Source organism: Bombus affinis, chromosome 9 (assembly GCF_024516045.1).
Source record: "Bombus affinis isolate iyBomAffi1 chromosome 9, iyBomAffi1.2, whole genome shotgun sequence".
Classification (NCBI taxonomy): Eukaryota; Metazoa; Arthropoda; class Insecta; order Hymenoptera; family Apidae; genus Bombus; species Bombus affinis.
In genome coordinates, this window is record NC_066352.1 from 2,560,550 (window position 1) to 2,580,815 (window position 20,266).

At 35.4% G+C, this 20,266-nt stretch overlaps 1 protein-coding gene across 6 annotated transcripts; it reads right to left on the reverse strand.

Moving 5' to 3' along the window:
- Nucleotides 1–55: 55 nt before the first annotated feature.
- LOC126920074 (protein N-terminal asparagine amidohydrolase) lies at nucleotides 56–16,946 on the reverse strand. Of its 6 annotated transcripts, none has more exons than XM_050730002.1 (9): nucleotides 16,780–16,945; nucleotides 12,574–12,721; nucleotides 10,069–10,197; nucleotides 2,353–2,540; nucleotides 1,419–1,484; nucleotides 1,105–1,287; nucleotides 778–986; nucleotides 479–640; nucleotides 56–364 (listed from the first exon to the last, which is right to left on the reverse strand). In XM_050730002.1, exons 4-9 carry the CDS (start codon nucleotides 2,537–2,539, stop codon nucleotides 239–241), a joined length of 933 nt encoding a protein of 310 aa, XP_050585959.1. In that variant the 5' UTR covers nucleotide 2,540; nucleotides 10,069–10,197; nucleotides 12,574–12,721; nucleotides 16,780–16,945; the 3' UTR covers nucleotides 56–238. The 6 variants fall into 6 exon arrangements, with proteins under 6 accessions (XP_050585959.1, XP_050585958.1, XP_050585957.1 ...); XM_050730001.1 differs by lacking the exon at nucleotides 12,574–12,721 and adding an exon at nucleotides 16,299–16,379; XM_050730000.1 differs by lacking the exon at nucleotides 12,574–12,721 and having other exon boundaries at nucleotides 16,780–16,946.
- Nucleotides 16,947–20,266: the final 3,320 nt, after the last annotated feature.

Consider the following 20,266-nt stretch of genomic DNA (forward strand, 5'->3'; position numbering starts at 1 on the left):
AGACACATGTTTCATCAGCAATACCAAATAAGGTAAAACATAAGATATAAATCAATCATTGTACCATCCATATTATTATGCAGATTTTTCATAATAGAAATTCTTCATTTCGTTACTCTTGAATTATTTGACTTATTTAAACCCTATAGGAATCTTGTATTATCATGAAAATTTCACTAATCGTGATTTTAATAATATCTTTCATATAAGCCTTTACGCATAATTCGAATACTCGATATCAATATCGTATAGGTTGCCAAACACCGGTGGTTTCATCCCGGCGATAATAATGGGGTCGATTATCACGGAAGACGGTGACAGCCGGAAACTGATTGTCCTGTATGTACTTGAGTGTTGCGCGTACCTAAGGCAGAACATTTCGAAGAACATGAATGAGAAAGAGTCAGGTATAATGACAGGTTAGAAACATTTATCCAATATTGATCTTGTGATCGTTCGATCGATTGCATCGCATTACCTGTGATACAAAATGTGGCAGTTCAACTTCCGGCGCAGTTGAAAGATGTTGTAGAATAAACTGATCGGATTGGGCTAACCAGAGATCTACCCCTCTCAAAGGATCATAGTTGAACGGTCCGATTCTAAGTAAACCAAGCGTACAGTCGTAAACATCCAGAACCTACACAACGACAGACAATCCTTTATGGTTACCAACAATGCGTTACAAGTAATTCAGGTTAAAGGCGTGCGTAATAAAATCGTATTTAGAATTGAGATTTACATATTGCGACTCCTTCGAAATACTTGCGTACCCACCTGTTGACCTCCGGTTAAATGCCTAGCGCATCTCAGCGCCTGGTCGGGTCCCTTGTCGGGAAAAGTTGCAGGGAAAATCTCGCCCGTTTTTACATTCAATCCGATACCATATATTATCGGCCAATGAGTGCTACCTCTTATCGTAGTGTTCAATTCGCCTACACAGCATATAGTAAGATCGATCTCCACTGGCTGCTTGTGAAATGCCGCTAAAAGAAATGCAACGTTTTTTGCACTTTATCTAAATAGAAATGATAAAAAAAGAATGACCAGGGGGAGGGGAAGAGGAATGGTGTTGGTGGTTGTAGCGGTAGAGAAAAGACTTACAAAGAATATTGCAAAACAATTCTTCGGAATAATTTCTTGGATCGGAATAACCACCGACGAGTTGTAGTTCCAGACGACCCTCTGGAAATCCAAGGGCGAGTTCTGTTACCCTCTGGATCATTGCTGCTGCTGCATCTTCTGTGCCAGCACCATCCAGGTGCGCTAACGCGGCAGCACCGGAACCTAAATCGCATATTGATTCACAAACGTATTCAATGAATGTGCGTGCGTTTGCACGCCCGCGTGTATCGAACTGTTGTCATCGTTTATTGGCGCAATTAAGCGATAATCGAAATCTTTATGGTAGGGCTTACCGGAATGCCTCACAACGACGATTATACAGGTAGTCATATCATCCGAGCCAATGATGCTCACATTTTCTGAAACAAAAGAATAAAGAGATAAAAGGCTAAACTTAATTATTTCCAGGACTTATAGATTACTGTTTCCTTTCTGTAATTCGTTTGCTTCTGAATGAGATTAGAATTAAAGAAAAAAGCAATGACTGCGAACGAGACACGGAGAAAGTTAAAACTGACGACTTTTTCTAGTAATGGCTTGTTTCATTCACATGAGAGCTAAAGTATCGCTAAATCTACTCGGTTCTTTCTTGGTCTGACTGGCTATCAGTCTCTCTCTTGATGGTATATTAGTTCGCGTAGCATATACATGTATTTGTGTTATTTTTCAATATTGAAATGCGCAATGTGTTCTTTCGGAAGATTCTCGAATAAGACAAACTGGAGACGGCATCTAGTCCAGTAGAAATCGCTGCAACTAATATTATGTAGTCGCAGGCATTACTGCAGGGTAATTCCCTCGTTAGTTGGATCAAATACAAAATAGTACGCAAGGATTACGCTGTTTAATTATACACGTGATTTGTCACCAGAGGCGACAATATTGGCTTTCTGTTAAACTAGGGCCGGTTATATGAGTACATACATATGCATGCATGATCTACGGTGTGATTGACGGCACTGCCTTTAAGTCAACTAGCAAATATGGAATTAAAAATGAAACATAAACATTTCTATTGTAAATTTATGTTAACAGTTTCTGATTTCCAGAATTAATAACTTATAGCAGCAATGATACGGTGAAATGCAATACTTTTATATTTTATTTAAATATTCCCTTTTCTCCTCTCTTATTTTTTTTCTTACGTGCATAAAGGTATATGTACCCACAGAAAAATCGAGGTCAATTACATGAGTTGTACAAATGAATGAAACGGCTCATATTTACTGTCGTGTGGCAAAGTAGCGGCCATTTCCCTTTGACGTACGTAAAGAAGTCCCATCGGTCCCACTAATTTTGCTGGCATCAACTGAAGTTGGGTTGCGGTTTCACGATATACCGGATGAGCTACGTACAGCGATCTGCTATCCGTTGGAATGTCCTCTTGTAGGACCCCGTTTACCACCAGCACCATTCTGTGTAACAAATTATGCAAGCTTCGTTAAAATCAGAATGATACTAGTAAGCAGTAAATACATCATACGCAATTCCCTAGTAAGTCGGAATAAAAATAATATTACGACAGGATATTCTGTAACGTAACTCGTAACCATAACGTATTAAAGAGCGACACTGTTTCATAGGTATATATTCAATTCCGAGTAAAGAAGCTTAACACGTACAGGTAAATCGCATAAATACTACTTCCTTTATCGATATTCTTATGGAAGAAAGAAATGGGATATAGATCTTTAGATCATTGAATAATCGACTAAAAATAAATATAGGATAGGAATGAACAGAATGTATATGAAGCGGTGTTGAGAAAATTTGGCAATAGATACATATATGTTAGGTGCATCTTTTTAATAGGGTATTTTTCTACGTATCTAGGTTTACGATCTAAAAAGTATTACGACAAAGCTGTTTATGAAATCGATGGATCGAGGATTATCGGCAAGCATTGTTGGCACTCAGGCTCTGCCGTTTGCGTTAATCGTATTAACGATAAAATCTCGGGATAATCGTGCTAACCAGCCAGCCAGCCGGTCAGCCAGTCAGTCATCCAGTCATTCAGTCACCCAGTCATCCAGTTAGCCAGCCAGCCAGCCAGCCAGCCAGCCAGCCAGCCAGCCAGCCAGCCAGCCAGCCAGCCAGCCAGCTAGCCAGCCAGCCAGCCAGCCAGCCAGTCAGTCAGTCAGTCAGTCAGTCAGCCAGCCACTCAACCAGCCAGTCAACTAACCAGTCAGCCTCTCCTCCTAATTTACTCGAAAGGTTAAGGTCATTTGCCCCGAATGACATTCTGTGTTTAACCTTTCGTTTGTTTAACGAGATTACTAACAAACCTAGAAGCGAAACTAGAGCGAGCTTTCTTGAGATGCACCACCTCGCTGCTCATTCACAAAATGATTTTCTATCAGTACGTTTTTTCGATTCTGATCTTTTATCTAAATGTAATTAATTTAGTCTTTTTCCTTGAAATTATTATCGACACGATTAATAAATGGAAGAAGGAAACGCAAAAGTGAGGAACGGGAAACGCAAAAATACGGGAAGTGAACAAAAGTTTTATGATCAATGAATGGCCTGTGTGCCTATGTGCACATATTCTGAAACATATACATATAATACCTATGTATGATATAAGTATATTTTATATAAAACCAGAACGTTTTGATTTGAGTCGACTTTCACCACTTTTGTATATTTTTATCATATTTCGATCGTAATTCCATCAAGCTTTCGAATAAAACACACTGCTACATTCTAAGTATAACAAAGACATGAGAGAAAGAGATAGATAGATAGATAAATAGATAGATTGGAGAGAGAGAGAGAGAGAGAGAGAGAGAAAGAGAGAGAGAGAGAGAGAGAGAGAGAGAGAGAGAGAGAGTGAGAGTGAAAGAGGGGACAGGGAATGTAGCTTAATGTGAGAAACGTTTTCTTTTGACTTCTTTTCATCTTTTTAAAAAGCTCACCTTCTAAAAAGAACTACGAGGTGGTTACAATTTTCCAAATAGACGAAACTTTTCTTGATAGAAATGATATTGTCGAGGAGCCAATTTGAAAGATTGAAAATTTGAAAATCTTTAGCGTTTCTTCGCTAACTAGCCGATTTTTGATTTGCCGAAATCGTAGCTCTGTAATATACTCGGCTAGTTTCGATCGATAATGGATTTATTAAAATTGTCTACACATTTCCATCGATGACGTTCAGAGCAACACAGCAGACAGAGCAACATCGGGAAATTTTCGAGCAGAAGTTTGATTCATATTTCATAGGTGAAACGAATAATTTGTAAAATAACACAGATATACACAAAGTCAGAGCGCGATTAATCGTAGTATTTAATGCACACAATGTCTACGTGATAGAAGAATGAATCGCGATTCGATCGCGAAGAAATATTTGAAAGAACATGAATCCCAAATCAAGCACACGACTACGACTAAGCATTCACAACAACGTTTCATTCAATCGTCGTCTCGGTTAAGCTGAACTCATTAACAAATCGTGCTAATTATGGCTTCTATTATCGGTTAAAATGCCGATTGGTTGATCGGCGCGATCCATACACGGGTAGTGGGATGGGTTAAAATCCAGTCGGGACCAATCGAAGCGGGTGGTACCGATCAGATATCAAGTCGCCGCCGCTGCCACCGCTGCCACCGCCGCCGCGCAGCCGACATCACCATCACCACCACGAATAACAAAATAACATGTTTGCTTCGCTTTTATACCTCCTCTCTTATTCTCCGTACCTCGGAAAGTGCTTTAAAATCAAAATCTTCTTTGCACAATGCTTTTTTTCTTTCACTTATCTTGTAGCTAGTGTACCGCTTACAGATGATCGAAGCTATTACTAGAATAGTGTTAACATACTACTCTGCGTCTAGTTCGATACACTATAGGTGTGCATGTAGTTTTATCAAAATTCATTGAGATACTAAATTAGTTTATACTTTATATATATTGTCACTTGAATTAAAACATAACAAAGTAACAAAACAAAATTTTAAAACTGAGATTTGATTCCTTATCTTTGAAAAAGTTAATTGAATTATCCATACTCTGACATTGATTATTTATGTACCTATCTTAAATTAAAAACATGGTAAGTTATAGAGGAAGATGGTAAAAATCGTGAACGGGAGATAAACATCAGAATAAAGATGCGTTGAGATTATGCTTGATTATATAAACTGTATTTTAATGACCTTTATCTCGATCGGTCGACATAATATATGTATGTATTCTCTCTTTGATATCCCTAACCTTTCTTATCTTCTACAGAAAATCTCTTCTCTCCCAAAACATTCTTTAGCTATCGTATAATATAATAAATCTGAGAAAATGAAATTTCTTAAAATTTCTTAAATGCGATCTTTAGTCACTCATCAGAGTCATTTGTTTAACATTGTGTTTATTCTATGCAAGTATTTGTAATTTGTATTATAATTTTTTTTTCATTTTGCAAACGTACCGTTTGTGCGTATATATTTATACAGGTGGGTTAGCAATATTTTTGATTTCATAGGAAATATCCTTCTTTTTCGCACAACGATCTTTTGTATACAACACATGGAACACGAGTCAGATACAAACTTTTGTAAGATATAGAAAATGAAAATGACATTCGCAGTAAATAAAGATTAGTGTATCGTTATACACCAAAGAACTGTCGTATTCGTATTCGTCGGACAACGTAGCATATAAATAGTCTTTCAATTCCTGCTCTTTGCGATTTCTCTGTAAGCCATCATATCCGACTTATAAATCTAAAAATATCGTTTCGATGCCTATCGACAGAACACTATTTACTCATGGGAGAATGAATAATGAAAAAAATGCAGATTGCAAGTATATAGACATCCTTGCCATCCTCTATGATCTTTATCATCAGAGTTAGTCAGATAAATAGATAGCAAGAATTAAATTTAGCTGAACGAAGAATTATGGACGAAATTATCGAGGAAAGACAAAAAGAAAGGAACAAATATTAAATCGAAAGTGGAAAAAGATCAGCCGTAAAAAAGGGTAAGAAAAAGGATCGAAGGAAGAGCGGTGGAAGGGCAAAAGAGAGAGAAGGAATGGAACGAAACATCTTGGTTGTTCGTGACCATAACCGGCCAAGAGGTTAGTAATAGGTTGGTTGGTTGGTTGGATGGCTGACTAGCTGACTGTGCAGATCGAGCCACACGGAAATCCACTTGAAAAGTAGCCATTACCTTAATTATTGGTCTTTCGTAGAGAGACTATGTGCACGTTAGCCAGAATACGATGCGAAGTGTGTTGGTCGGTTCTCTTGTCCTGTACTATTGGTTGAGAATTCCTTTCCACGACATTTTGCTCAGAATCTATCGTTAACTTCGCAAGTTACTTGCAAGGATAATAAAAACGCAAAGAAACAAAAACGTTATATAGTCTAACGAAAGTATTTTGAAATCGTAAAGAAGCAATCGTAAAGAGCGATTGAAATAAAAGTATATTGGTAAAGGAAAGGTATTCGCTAATAAAGTCAATATTCATAATAAAATTAGAAATAAAGAAAAATTTGCATAGCATTTGAAAGAACGTTCGAATGGTAATATGCAAGAAATTGGCCAAGTATGTACCTAAATCTCTCTCGATCAGATTTTTTCACATTTACACGATCCTTGCTGTTTTCGAGGGTATAATTTCGGAACGGCATACCAGAAACTTGGTATCTGCTCCCCCTCGCTCGCTCGCTCTTCCTTCTTTCTACCGATTACTCGCATAATGCACGCCAACTACGTAGTTACACTCGCGCCACGTTACATGTACACCTATATACGGCTGAGTGTAATTACACAGCTAGGATGCGGCCACGCAGTTATTTATTTAAGCGTGCAAAGGGCCGTAGCCATTAACGGGTGCCTTTCCTCGAATCACCTTCTCTGTGGGGCTGGTATTCTAATGACTGGTGATTTCACTGAGAATCTCTACCAAGTAAATCTAAATGACTACGCGCGACTATGCCCGAGCAAAACGAGCATTTTCAATCGAACAATTTTCCTCTTTCTATCGTCTACTACCACGGGTATTCATTTCACTCAATTCACTATTCCGTCATTCACTTTGCTCCGCTTTATCTTCTCCTTAACCGATCATGATTTTTCGGTTCTGTTTATTCTGTTAAATCAATTCAATTCGCTTAATTAAATTAACCAATTAACGGCAAATTACCGCTATCATTATCGTTATCAGATATAGATATAGATTTTGTTGGGTAATTGAATCTTCAAGTCTAAAATACAACGATATCAATGTCATAGCTGATTAACTTCATCCTACTAGAGTCCGTGGTATTCGCAAGGATATGCGGGTGCAATGCAATGAATATTTGTGTTAGCGTTATTATGCTATAGGAAAATGGAAAAATAATCAAAATGCGTGTTACGAAACCTCCCCGCCCACCCCACACACACAATTCCTTACTGTTGGTATACGGTATACTGTAATTGTAGTATACAACGTCTGGTAAGCGGGGACAGCGCGAAAGACCAATGGAAAATTTCACACTGTGCCGCCGTCGCGTCGCTTCGATTGCAGACGTCACGAGTGAAATGATAAATTATTATTACCAACAGAGAATTGTTTACGCGAAATAAGGAGGAAGCAAAACGAGAAATCAAGTAACGAAATCGAATCATTCTGTGATAACAACACGAAAAAAGGAGGTCGACATCATTTAGTAACGCGTTTTATCTTGGGTGGAATTGACATGCGAGTGCGACCAACTTGTGTCGTAACTTGTAACGACAATTCGATAATTTTATTGTAAAAATTTTCTTTTATTTCTTTTCTTTCTGATTGTTCGTGCACAGCGAATTCAATTGCAACGATAATTTGACCGTTCTTTCCTTCAAGAAAATTGTTACGATTTATATACGTTACAAAGAACCAAATTAGTTGTGTAAAATTTCAACTGGCTTTCATTTGTAGCCAAGCGTTTTATCTAGTCATGCACCTCATCGTCGATATTAATGGATAGCTGAATTTATTTTGAATTTGGCGGAATCTACGAATCGAAGAATTCCGATTTTAACAGATGGCGTGAATAACGAAGAGCGAATGTTACAGTATCGGTATTTATCAATAGTTATAGCAAATATTGTTTATTAAAGATATGAAACATCGCGATTAAATATCTATGCAATAACAATTAGTAACAATCGTGCTCCTTTATTTGCTTTTGTTCGGTTGGAGATGATTTTCTTTGTTCTTTTTTCGATTATTCGATTCAATAGATTAACATTATACGAGGAAAGAATATCTACTATTACTAAAGAGTATCTAATCACTACTACTACTACTACTATTATTATTACTACTACTACTACTACTACTACTACTACTACTACTACTACTACTATTACTACTACTACTACTACTACTACTACTACTAATACTACTACAGATTAAACTAATCGTTGCATCGCAAATGGTTTCTCTGCATGTTCAATGTAAAAATAAGAATCTGTAGCAAATTCAATGTACAATAAGTTTTCGTTAATAACGGTACGTTTGTCGATGAATTAAAATCCCCGTTGAATCACTAGTACATGTATGTACTTGTACATGTATAATCCAAGATAGAAAATTTATCGAAAAGGTTATCAACGGAAACCGAGCCAAAGGCATTCTAACTCATCGATTTGCTTTTTTTTATATACATATGTACGTACGATGGACATGAATAATTACCATTTACAACTCAAAGGGATTCTACGCGGTTGGTTTTTTCCTCTTTCTAGATTACAACTAAAACATCTTGGAGAAATAAATGACTAAACCGTTTAACGATAAGATTAATAGAGAACACGATCATCCTACATAGTACGCCGTTGGAGAAACGACAATGAATTGAAAATAGAAAAATTCACTACGTTTGAGTGACGAAGCAATTTGACGATACAATCTGTTTTTTTCCCAATACGCGAATAATTTTATGATCGTACATAATAATCGTTAATATTCCAATACGGTACGATTAAAGAATAACCGATATATGTATTATTCTAATTATCTGGATGAACAAACATGGAAAATATTAAAACAGAAAGTATGTATGTAGTTAGTTAGATAAGTAAGAAACAAGCGAAATTATGAATACAGTAAAGGGACGTAAGTATTTATAAGTGGTCACCGTGATCAGTCAAACTTTTACATCTTCGTCTTATCCCCAGTTTTCTTTCTGAAACCGAAAAGAGCCAGTCTGAACTAAATCAAATCGAATCGAATCGAATCGAATCGAATCGAATCGAATCGAATCGAATCGAATCGAATTGAATCAAATCGAATCAAATCGTATAAAATCAAAAATTTGTACACTAAAAAAAAGACACGGACAGCAACCTGTTCGGTTTTAGCAGTTAGAATTATTAAATTTATAGTTTTTCCGTAGTTGGAACGGGAGACGATAACGCACATAATAAACATGCTCAGATAACGAGTAGCCGTTTGAGCTAACGTAGTCCGATAAACGGTGCCCAAATACCATATATATATACGTACATAAAAACGACCATCATCTAAAGCGGACCAACCACAAACAACTATTTACCAGATTGATTATCGAACATTCAAGTCTATCGATATCCTGACACTTTATTTCGACGTGTTCGTTATACGTACAATGTTTGTTATCTACGATTTCTAAAATAATCTTGTTTCAATGCAATGTTCTTCTCTTACCGAAACACCAATAATCCAAAGGATAAATATGTATCAAGACTTTATACATATACTTGACATAAAAGTAAATAGCGATTACAATATGATTACATTTGAAATGTAGATTTTAAAAAGAACCAAACAGCTGAAAATGTAATATAATGTAAAATCGGAAGTTCGCCCAAACCCGAAAGAGGAAGACTAAGTAAAATAAATAATATGGTTAAATTTTTAGTCGTTTCGATTCGTCATCGATATGGGAGTGCAACCGCAATATTGGATCGCAAGCGTTTTTTCATACTCACTTTACGGTTCTTCGGATTTTTCTTCAAACTGATCGACACGTTCCTGCCGCCATTTTTGAAAAATATGCTGCGTTTGGTATTGCTTTCGTTCCTTTTTTGCTTTTCCTCCTTCAACTTTTCGCGATCTTTCTGCAATATTAAAAAAGGAAAAGTTTTGAAAACGAAGCTTGAAAACCAGCTCCAAATTTATGATTTGAACATTCATTCAATTCAAACGTTTTTATCGTGCCTTTCCTCTTTAAACTTGCTTCGTTGATATTCCTTTAAACACTCATAAGTCATATTGGTTAAATACGCGTATGTATTTGTTGCGTGATATGTATCTCCTATTCGAGTGAAATAAAACGAGACATTTTTTACGTTTAAGTCTAAACACTTTTCCCTCTCACTCCACTTGTTACATCCACAGGAAAGTTCTAACAATTGAAATGACTCATCGCGAGTAACGGTAAATTATACCTACGTTCATTCGCTCTAACTTAGGTATTACAAGCATCATAAAAACGCATTTACGTTGATGCGAGGTTTACTTGGATTATATGAATCGATTAAACAATAGAAAATAAAGCTGTCAGTAGAAAAATCTTTCTAAGATTAAAAAAAAATGTAGAACACAGCTCGTTTGTTGGTTGCGTCGTGAATTGCACTCCACCCTGCTTACGCCATGTTACAGGAAATCAAATCCAGCGATTCTTATTTTCTTTTCAATACTTTCTGGTTTCCCCACTGTCTAGCGTTCATAGAAAGAAAAGAAAAGAAGAAAGGAAGAAAGGAAGGAAGGAACAACCAACTACATATGCTATATGCTCTCAACTAACATAACTATAGTACCTATACATACATACAATCGTAGTAAGTGAATTTGCATACAGTAGCCCAGCAAGTCTGCAATCGTCTGATTTCCTACATATTTATGCGCTACGACTTCCTCCGATTGTTTATAAACGTATTCGTTTATACTGGATGTACAATGTGACGAACTTATATCCTTTTTCTTTTTCCTTTTTTCATATACTCTTGCACGTACAATATGCAGTCGACTTTAATCGGAACACGATTAAACCGCGTTCTATATTTCTGTATTTGATACGAAGTTATCAATTTGTCGACAGTTAAATATCAAAAGATTAGTACCTACGTTTACCTGTAAACGGTAATGACAATTATAATTCCATAATCACGCTGATCTATTGTCAAAATGTGTGATTACGCGCATTAATCCTTGCACGCACGCAATTGTATAGGTGAAAAGAATACGGATAGGATTCACGACGTGAACGGCGCGTGCGTGGACACGGACGTAAGTACGTGTGCACGTACACCACAAGCTAGTCCGCATTCCACGAGTGGAACAACCGGTACACGGTCCAGTGACTCTCAAGTTGCATCTCTCCAAGTTGTGTTCGAATGGGATGGAATCGTTATGCAACAGACAACAGAAGACGAGAGTCAGTGGCCCGTTGGATTCACGGAAGGTGAACTGTTCTTCCGGGTCCTCTTCTCTTCTTTTCCTATCTCACTACCCTTCTCCTCTCTTTTTCCTCTTTACTCATATCATTCGTTTAGTTTCGTCACTTACACAGCGAACACGCGCTTATAGTTTGTGGATGGATTGAAATCGAAAGTCGGACTGTCCGCAACACAAAAGAAAAATGACGCACACCTGTTTCTTACAGATAGTCGTCACTTTTTTCCCTCTTTCTCTTTGGTTTCTTGATTCTACTTTTCACGTGTATCTGTGTCCTAATTTTACGAGATAGCATGCTCTTCGATATTCGCGTTCATACAAAATACGGCTAGAGTTAAAATGCGTTTATCTTATGGATCCGAACAGAACGCACTTATCTAACGACTCGCTTAACAGTGATATTTTCTTTAATTATTTAAAAAATGTTCTTCTGTAAAACAACGATAATCAATTTGATAGAATAATAAACTATTACAATTCTATCTTTCCTTCGAATACGTCTGAGTCTAAGGATATCAGTGTCACAATATCGGCGTCAAAAAATATTAGTAGAACAATCGTGGTGTAATTCGATACCCTCAACGCTAAGTTTTGCCAACAATTAATGTTTTGCAGGACAGTAATAATACGTTCGTAAATCTCTGTGAGCGATAATTATCTTGGGAGCTAGAGTGAATCTAAATTTCTAATCTCCCCCTCCCTCCTGTCCTTTCTCTCTCTCTCACTCTCTCTCTCCCCCTCTTTCATCCTTCGAGCTAACAATAAGCTTAAATCTGAGTTTCTGATTTATGTAGACCCCGTAGGGAGTGCAGTTACCAAGCCTCTCTACACTCTACACACTATACAGTACATACTACACACACCTTCTTTACCCTCACGCGCAATACGTAGATATCATACGCTTCTATGTATATATTCACATACCTAGCGTATATACTATATACGTAGGTATATCCATATGCTTACATCTATTCCCGGTCCGATGTCGCAACGATACGCATGTACGCAAGACACATTATCCTATTAGTCGTACTTACCTATACGTGTCGATGAAACGCATCACAACATATTCCTATGAATATAAACACCGAGTGTGTGTATCTGTTGAACCGTAGTGCGAATGAATTTGTCCAGACGCATACGTAACGATGCGTCAACGAAACATATATATGCATCTAAAATCAACTTTTATACAACTGTTGTCAAATTTTAATTGGACTTTATTGAAGTAAAAAGTAATCTATGGTAATAGTATTTTTATGCAAAAGTTTTTTTTAAAGGCAATGATCTCTTATTTCCAAAAATTTCTACACACACGTAAAGCAACTTAAAAGAAAAGGCGTCGGCGAACAAATATATAAAATATAAAAGAATAAAAAAATTAAAAATTCGTTCAAAATATCTCATGTCCGATCCGATCGATACAATGTTTCGTTTCGTGTTTAAATTCTGCGTCTAATTTGATAGGATGTTAAAACGTCGATGATACTGCAATGAAATATAATAAATTTAACAATAATATCAAATTTTATTCAAAATGACCAATAATCGACAAATACGAAGATCTAAGAACAGCTAGAACAAAAAAACAACACTTGTATAAAGATGTATGTGAATTAACGTTACAAAGAGGAAACCGAGTCGTATCGAATCATATCGAGTCATCGAGTCGTGCATAACATTGAAACGTTACGGAAAATGATGGTATATCGTTGGATGGCAAGTGGTAAGTAAGTAGCTGTCACAGATGAACTAGCGGAAGAGTAAAAGGTTAACACCCTCTACTAGCCTTAAGAGCATCTTAACTCAGTTTAGTCCGTGACTTAAGAGAGTTTCGAGAGCCGAGAGACTCGTGTATCCACCACTACTATTATCACCAGCTCCACTCTTAAACACACATACAGTATGCATTCATATTCTCATCTGCCGCCGCGCTGTCTTTATCATCATTTGAAAAGACTCAAAATCTTATATTTCCAATCAAGATACTTCCGTTTAATCATGTTACTGTTTCCAATTTCTTCTAACCAATTGATGATTATTCTCAATAGAATTTTGCAAGAAATGAAAAAGAGTAAAATATCTACCGTATATACTTTAGTCTGACATATTTGTTTTCTTCTCCTTTATTGGAACGTTTAAAAAATTTAATAATTATTAAAGTACCAAAAAAAGATTAAGGTTATGATTAAATCTGTGGGAAATTGTGGCAGTTCATGACTCGAGTTTGTGTGAATACCGGGGATTAGTTACAATTTCATGCACGAATCACTTTAATATTTTCCTATTAAGCCATGTAACCACGTTGCACGAGTTCCTATTACAGTTGCAGAAGAATATATAATATAGTCTAAGTATATACTATGCTATAATATATATGTCCATACATAAAGTACAGTAGTGTACATATTAAAAATGTACACGAAGGAATACTTAAACTCTTTTCAATCACATATGAGTATGTGCGACGAGTCTAATAATAATTACACGTATCTAATGTTCAAAAATAAAAGTAAAAACTGCGAGATTTCGGATCGTTACATATATATATATGCACTATATTTCAATCTCTATTGAACATATAGAGATATTGAAATCAAATTGTTACTTTTTTTTCTCCTTAAGAACTATAGAGATCGTTTAATGAAAGGATTGCTCAAAATAGAATTAGTAACAGCAATCATAAACGATGGATGAATTTTTGTAACTTATGAATATAAAAATTCTCTTTCCTCTTAAAAAAAAAGGAAATAAGTAAAGTGTATGAAATTAACCGTATTTCATTAAAAGAAGATAAAGCAACAGTTTCAAGGATGCAAAATAAAAATATACAAATTTTCGATAAAAATCGTAGAAATAATTGAAAGAGTGAAGGAAAAAAAAAGAAAAGGTAGAAAAACATGGACAATATAAGATTGAAGAATGGCAAAATATTAGAAAAGAGAAATGAACTTGGACATACAGAATATATAGTAGGGCGAGTAAAGAGAGTAGAAGAAATAAATACAAAATAAATGAAAAAAAAAAATGAAATGTACAAACGGTAGAGTAAGTAAAAAATTAGATGCGTGAATATATCGAAAAAATGGTTCGACGATTCTGGTTAGTGGTTAATAGTTATGGACCATGCATAACTATTCTAATCTAAATGTAGCTATGTAATATTATGTAATCTAACTTAATATTATCATATAATAATATAACAAACTATGTAATCTAACCGTAAACTAATCTAAATGTAACACCTATAGCAAGTACTGTATACACACGTGGTGTTCAAGAAAATGCTTGATACCAAGAACACACGTAGACAAGATACAACACCGAAGCCTCATGGCTTCAGGGTCCCAGCCACGGCCAGATTAATGAAGTTCATTCGCACAGTGGCTCTCAATCGTTAATCGGTATTTCGTAAAGCTATTTTAGTTTTCGCTATACCCAACAATTCTTCTTCTTTTTTCAGACTTTAATTACAAAAAGATTCCAGTAATATTGCAATTAGTAAAACAACTGATAGCAATATACCACTTCCTATAATGAATATTTCTTCAAATTTCGCCATTATATCATATAGTTTTATTATTAATACAATATCATCAAAAAATCAACTTGTCGGCTAGCTTCAAATATTATGTATATAATAATTATTCGTATTAAATATATATGTCTGTGTATGAACGCACGATTTTTTCGTGAACAATTAAGTTTCATCGTCCATCTATTTTACGAGTCAATTTTATTCTGTGCTTAATAATTCAAGAATAACAGGAACGCAAAAGAGTATTTTCCAGTCGATATTTAAGTGGTCTTACTTTTCAATATTCTTCATTTTTAAGTAATTTGCAAATAAGTTTCAGTTCAAACGTTAACGTAATATTTAAATTAAGTAATTTCACTTATATAATATTAGACAAGTACAATAAAATATTGTTTCTTTCCCTCATCAACAAATTAGATAATTTATATCATCTAAACATTTTATAGAAAAGCTAAATCCAGATTTACGGTACGATATATTGATATATCTATCGACCGATTAATCTACAAGAAAACAATATTAAAAGAACGAAAGATGAAAAAAGAAAACAGAAATTGATTGATCGACAAAAGAACTTATTCAACACTGAAATAGCATTACAATACGAGTGTATACGACGCGCCGATTCCCTGTGTACCTGTATGTAATGCGACACTCGGCTTCGATAGTGTACACGTTGTCGCTTGTAAATTGTGCAAGTTGTTCTACGACGCAATTTTCCTACATACATATGTATACAGATATGTACATCTTTTCACTTGATATCACTTGTATACCTCCACCTTTGCATACTTTACAATACGTATGAAAATTCGAGAACGTAGCGTTTATATGTTCTGTTTCATTTTATCTCAATTGCCTTAGTAGATGTTAGAAATTAAATAGATTATGCTCATCTTTGTTTTTTATATGCGAATATTATCATATCTGCATTACTTGCACGTGTAAAATTATAAAAACAATTCTAACGGCAACTACACTATTCTATTAGACCATTTGCGGGCTTACAGGTCATGATATGCGAGTCGTAAAAAATTGTTTACAAACACATTGTCTTGGCGGTTGACTTCCAACGTTTACAAATACGTTAGAAACAGTTGTGCGCCATGGCGTACTGAATCAAAAATTATAAGAATTTGTCAAAAATTAAAAATCTGTGAACACCCACATTTTTTGTGTAATATACTTTTAATAAGTTTCAACATCGACAATGACAACACTTACCACGTTATGGCAGCTGATTGAACAAATGGTGTCCGATTTTGCAAATAGGTGATGAAAAGGTAATGTCTAGTAATGTTGAACCTGCATTCGACAGGGCAATGAGGAGATTGCTATCGTAAAATAGTAGTTACGCAACAAGCAACTGGTTGTATGTATACACACGCGTTGTAGTCGATCCGAAATGAAACGTCAGTGGTCACACTGTCATCGTCACTATCATCGTCACCGTCACCGACACCGTCACCGTCACCGTCACAGCCACCGTCGCCGTCGCCGTTGCCGTCACCGTTACCGTTATCGTCGATATTGTCGTTCACATTGCAAGCACATAATGTTATCGAGCACACACAACGTAATAATTAACCAACTCGGACTCGTTTAAAGCTTGAGAGCGAAAGAAACGATGGAATGACGAGAGAAAAAAACCGTAAAGATATAGATAGAAAAGATACGATCTGATCGTGGTAGTCGTGCCACTTACGATTGCTAGTTACACACAGTCCAAACAGAAAAAGTGAGGCGCTTCGAGTGACAGTTAAACAAAAATTCAATAAGATTGAACCGACACGTTTTCTTTTTCATTACAATTACTCACACAACATCTACATCGTCCGCACTGGCACTCGCGTCTGCACTCGACCTCGTCGTCAGAGTCGCCTCCTCTCCTACCATATAGCTTCGTTTGTTTCCGTCATTCTTCGACTTTCGCGGCAACAATGGCGCCTTTTGCGATTCGAAATCATGTTTCAACTAGTTCTAATTACAAAACCAATTGATTTTCTATAGTCTAAGCTTTCTTTTTTCGACAAATGATGATTATTATTTATTACTTGTTACTTATTGCGTAGTATTCTGAATGAACAGGAAACAACATAGCTATAAAGCATTATAAAGCATTTCACTTTAATACGTGTATTTATTTTTATGCTTATTGTATATGTATCATATATAACTAAAAATATATATCAATAAAAAGATTGTTATCAAATCTTTTCACAATATTCATTAAGAGAAGTAATTCTATAATTTACTTTAGAATTTCATAGAATCTTCAAAGTAAACTAAAAGTAAAATATATGACTACGTTTGAATATAATCAATTTTTATATACTTTATGTATATTTATAATTTTAATCAGTGACACAATGTACCGATGTAATATATTTTTTTTAAATACAAACACTGTATATAATAATATATAATAAATAATATAATAATAATAATAATATATATATATAATATATAATAAATAATATTAATAATATATATATATATCATTGTACATATTAGGGGCGTGGTTGTAAGGTTGTTACTGGGGAATCTACTATATCGACATATGGCACTGTTTAATATCCGTTGAATCATAATTGAATTTGGATGATTCGTACGACGTAGCACAATTATAGAGATACATATATATAAAAACAGAGTGCATGAACGAGCTGAAAAAACGATATAGGAGTAGGAAGAAAACGCTCCATAGAAACCCCTTCTGTCCTTCTCTGATAAAGTATGTACATTCATACAATAAATATGCAAGTGAAACACCGATCAACGAGCGGCGCCAGTGTGTATAGCCGATTAGAGACGAGTAGAAAGGGACCTCTATGCAGCGTTCTCTTCCTATTCTTATATTATATCTACTTGTACTGTTTTACACGGTAATATACGATTGGCATACTTTACCTTTGTATCTCCATGGGCACAATCGCACAATGTATGTACATACCACAGACGAATATACACCCCATTCTTAATTAATGTATATACATTGTATATGTGTACATTGAAAAATATTTGTTACTGATTAGACATTTAATATGAAAGTAACTTCAATGATTAAACTGTTTCAAATATATAATAGTTACTAGGCAAATCTCAGATATATAATTACATATCAGATAATCAATACAGTTCATAGGTTCTCCGTTTTTAGGTTATTAAATATAATTTTTGTAAAAGCTTGTAAACAAAACGATAAATGAACGAAATAGAAAAACGCGGTACATTTTAATTTTTAAAAATATCGTTTCGAAAAGGGACACAAAGAGAGAGAGAGAGAGAGAGAGAGAGAGAGGGAGCGGGGAAGAGCAAAAATACAGACATTTAATCAGGTACATATAATATTGCGTATTGCACATGTGTACATATTTGCACGTCACGTTACATATGTCTATATTCATAAGCGCATATATGTCATATACAATGTACACTGTACATTATATTTATAATATACACATTTGCTCAAGTCTTGCGCACCATCTATCGGAAGAAGATGGTACAGTATTTCATTAGAATTGTTTCGCCCCTCTATTCAGCTTTTGTGAATTTCATCGGCAGAGTCGAATGTGATTTGAAGATGGCGATACAGGAGTAGGGTTGAGCAGACGCTTCGTAAGGAAGCCTCTTTTTTAACAGTAATAGCTGAAATTTCGACCGCCGTTGTGTCTGGTGAGTAAAAAGTGATATCGAAGGAATTTTGAACAAATTTCGAGTGAGATTTGAGTAGAACATGAATGGGAAAGAAATTGGAGATTTCCATCGGTTGAGCAACGAAATCTCGGGATACGTACTTACACAAGTACATATGTACATACGTATGTACGAACCGTTCCTCTTTCCAGACTGGGAAGTTCAATGCGGAGCACAAGCATGTGTCACGTCGCGATCAAACGAGAGCATGAGTTCTCTAGCGACCGTCTGTATGCGAACAGGAATATTTATGAGCATATGATACACATGATCATACCAATTTGTATTTGTGTACTCGCGCGAGATCATAAAGCTGATTCAAACCAGAGACACGAAAATGGGCAAGAACTTGAGGCGTAACGGTATCATCGATTCATCTCGCTTTTAATCTAGTAAATAAAAAGTAGACTCTTTAATTAATTTCTTTAGTAAATAATTAGTTTCGTTGCAATTTTTTGCTTAAAATGAATTTATAATATGTAAATTGATTATAACGTTAATCGATTGAGAATTGAACAAGTAAATATAAATTATTTAATTTAATACGAAAAAGGTCTGTAATTTATAATTAGTGAAACAGGGAAGTAACAGTGAAAACGGTAAGGTGGAAAGTAAACGCTGACATCAATCGATGATACATATCTATAGTATGGTATAACAATTGGTTCATGTGCTTATTCTAAATGACAATAATACATACATAGATTCATACATGATAGATTAAAGACAGCAAAGAAATACCTGCGGTATTTCTCTTGGTTTCTTTCAGATGGTGGCGGGTTCTTTGCTTTTCGTGCTAATGAGGGGAACAATTCAAAAGGGGAGAGGCCTAAAACTACTAACACAATTTACTAATTGAGGTGGAGATGGATTATCTTTGTACATATGTGTATATATACATGATATATATATATCTGCAATTGCCAAGTAAAAAAGAGAGCAAGCGATTATGGAATACCAAATGACCAAGCAGTACTCTCGTTGGCGTAAGGTTAATACGCACGCGATCTAGTCAAGAAAAGAAGACTTAAGCTTACTCCTTAAAGAAGAAATTATAACGTTTCGTCATATAGAAGAAGACGATGCAATCAATCCAGACCATGCGAGCTTAACTGTAGAAGAAACATAATAACAGACTTGAATTGCGAATGTCGTTCCAATCGTACCTTCAAAGTATTGCAAACAAAGACCGTATCTATGGAAAACCAAGGATCGTGCATCAGATATCGCATATGAATAACAACACACAGGTAACTCCATCGTAATGAAATATCAATAACCTACCGATTCCGCTAGAAATTTATTACCAAAGGGAATATGTTACCAAAGAAACCATTAATCGAGCACTTAAAAGCATCGGTGATGGAACGCGCGTAAACACATAAGTATATGGCTTAATCTTATAGTAATGTGTCCTGCTACATATATATAGCTGTGTTATTAACAGCAGTAATAACAAATTGGTCTCTGCCGAAAGATAAAGAATAGATGGCCAA

Coding starts and splice junctions, on each gene's coding strand:
- LOC126920074 (XM_050730000.1), bottom strand. CDS start 2,539: ATGGTGCTGGTGGTAAACGGGGTCCTACAAGAGGACATTCCAACGGAT. Junction 1,288..1,418: donor CGTCGTTGTGAGGCATTCCG/GTAAGCCCTACC, acceptor TATGCGATTTAG/GTTCCGGTGCTGCCGCGTTA. Junction 365..478: donor TGCCACATTTTGTATCACAG/GTAATGCGATGC, acceptor GTTCTGCCTTAG/GTACGCGCAACACTCAAGTA.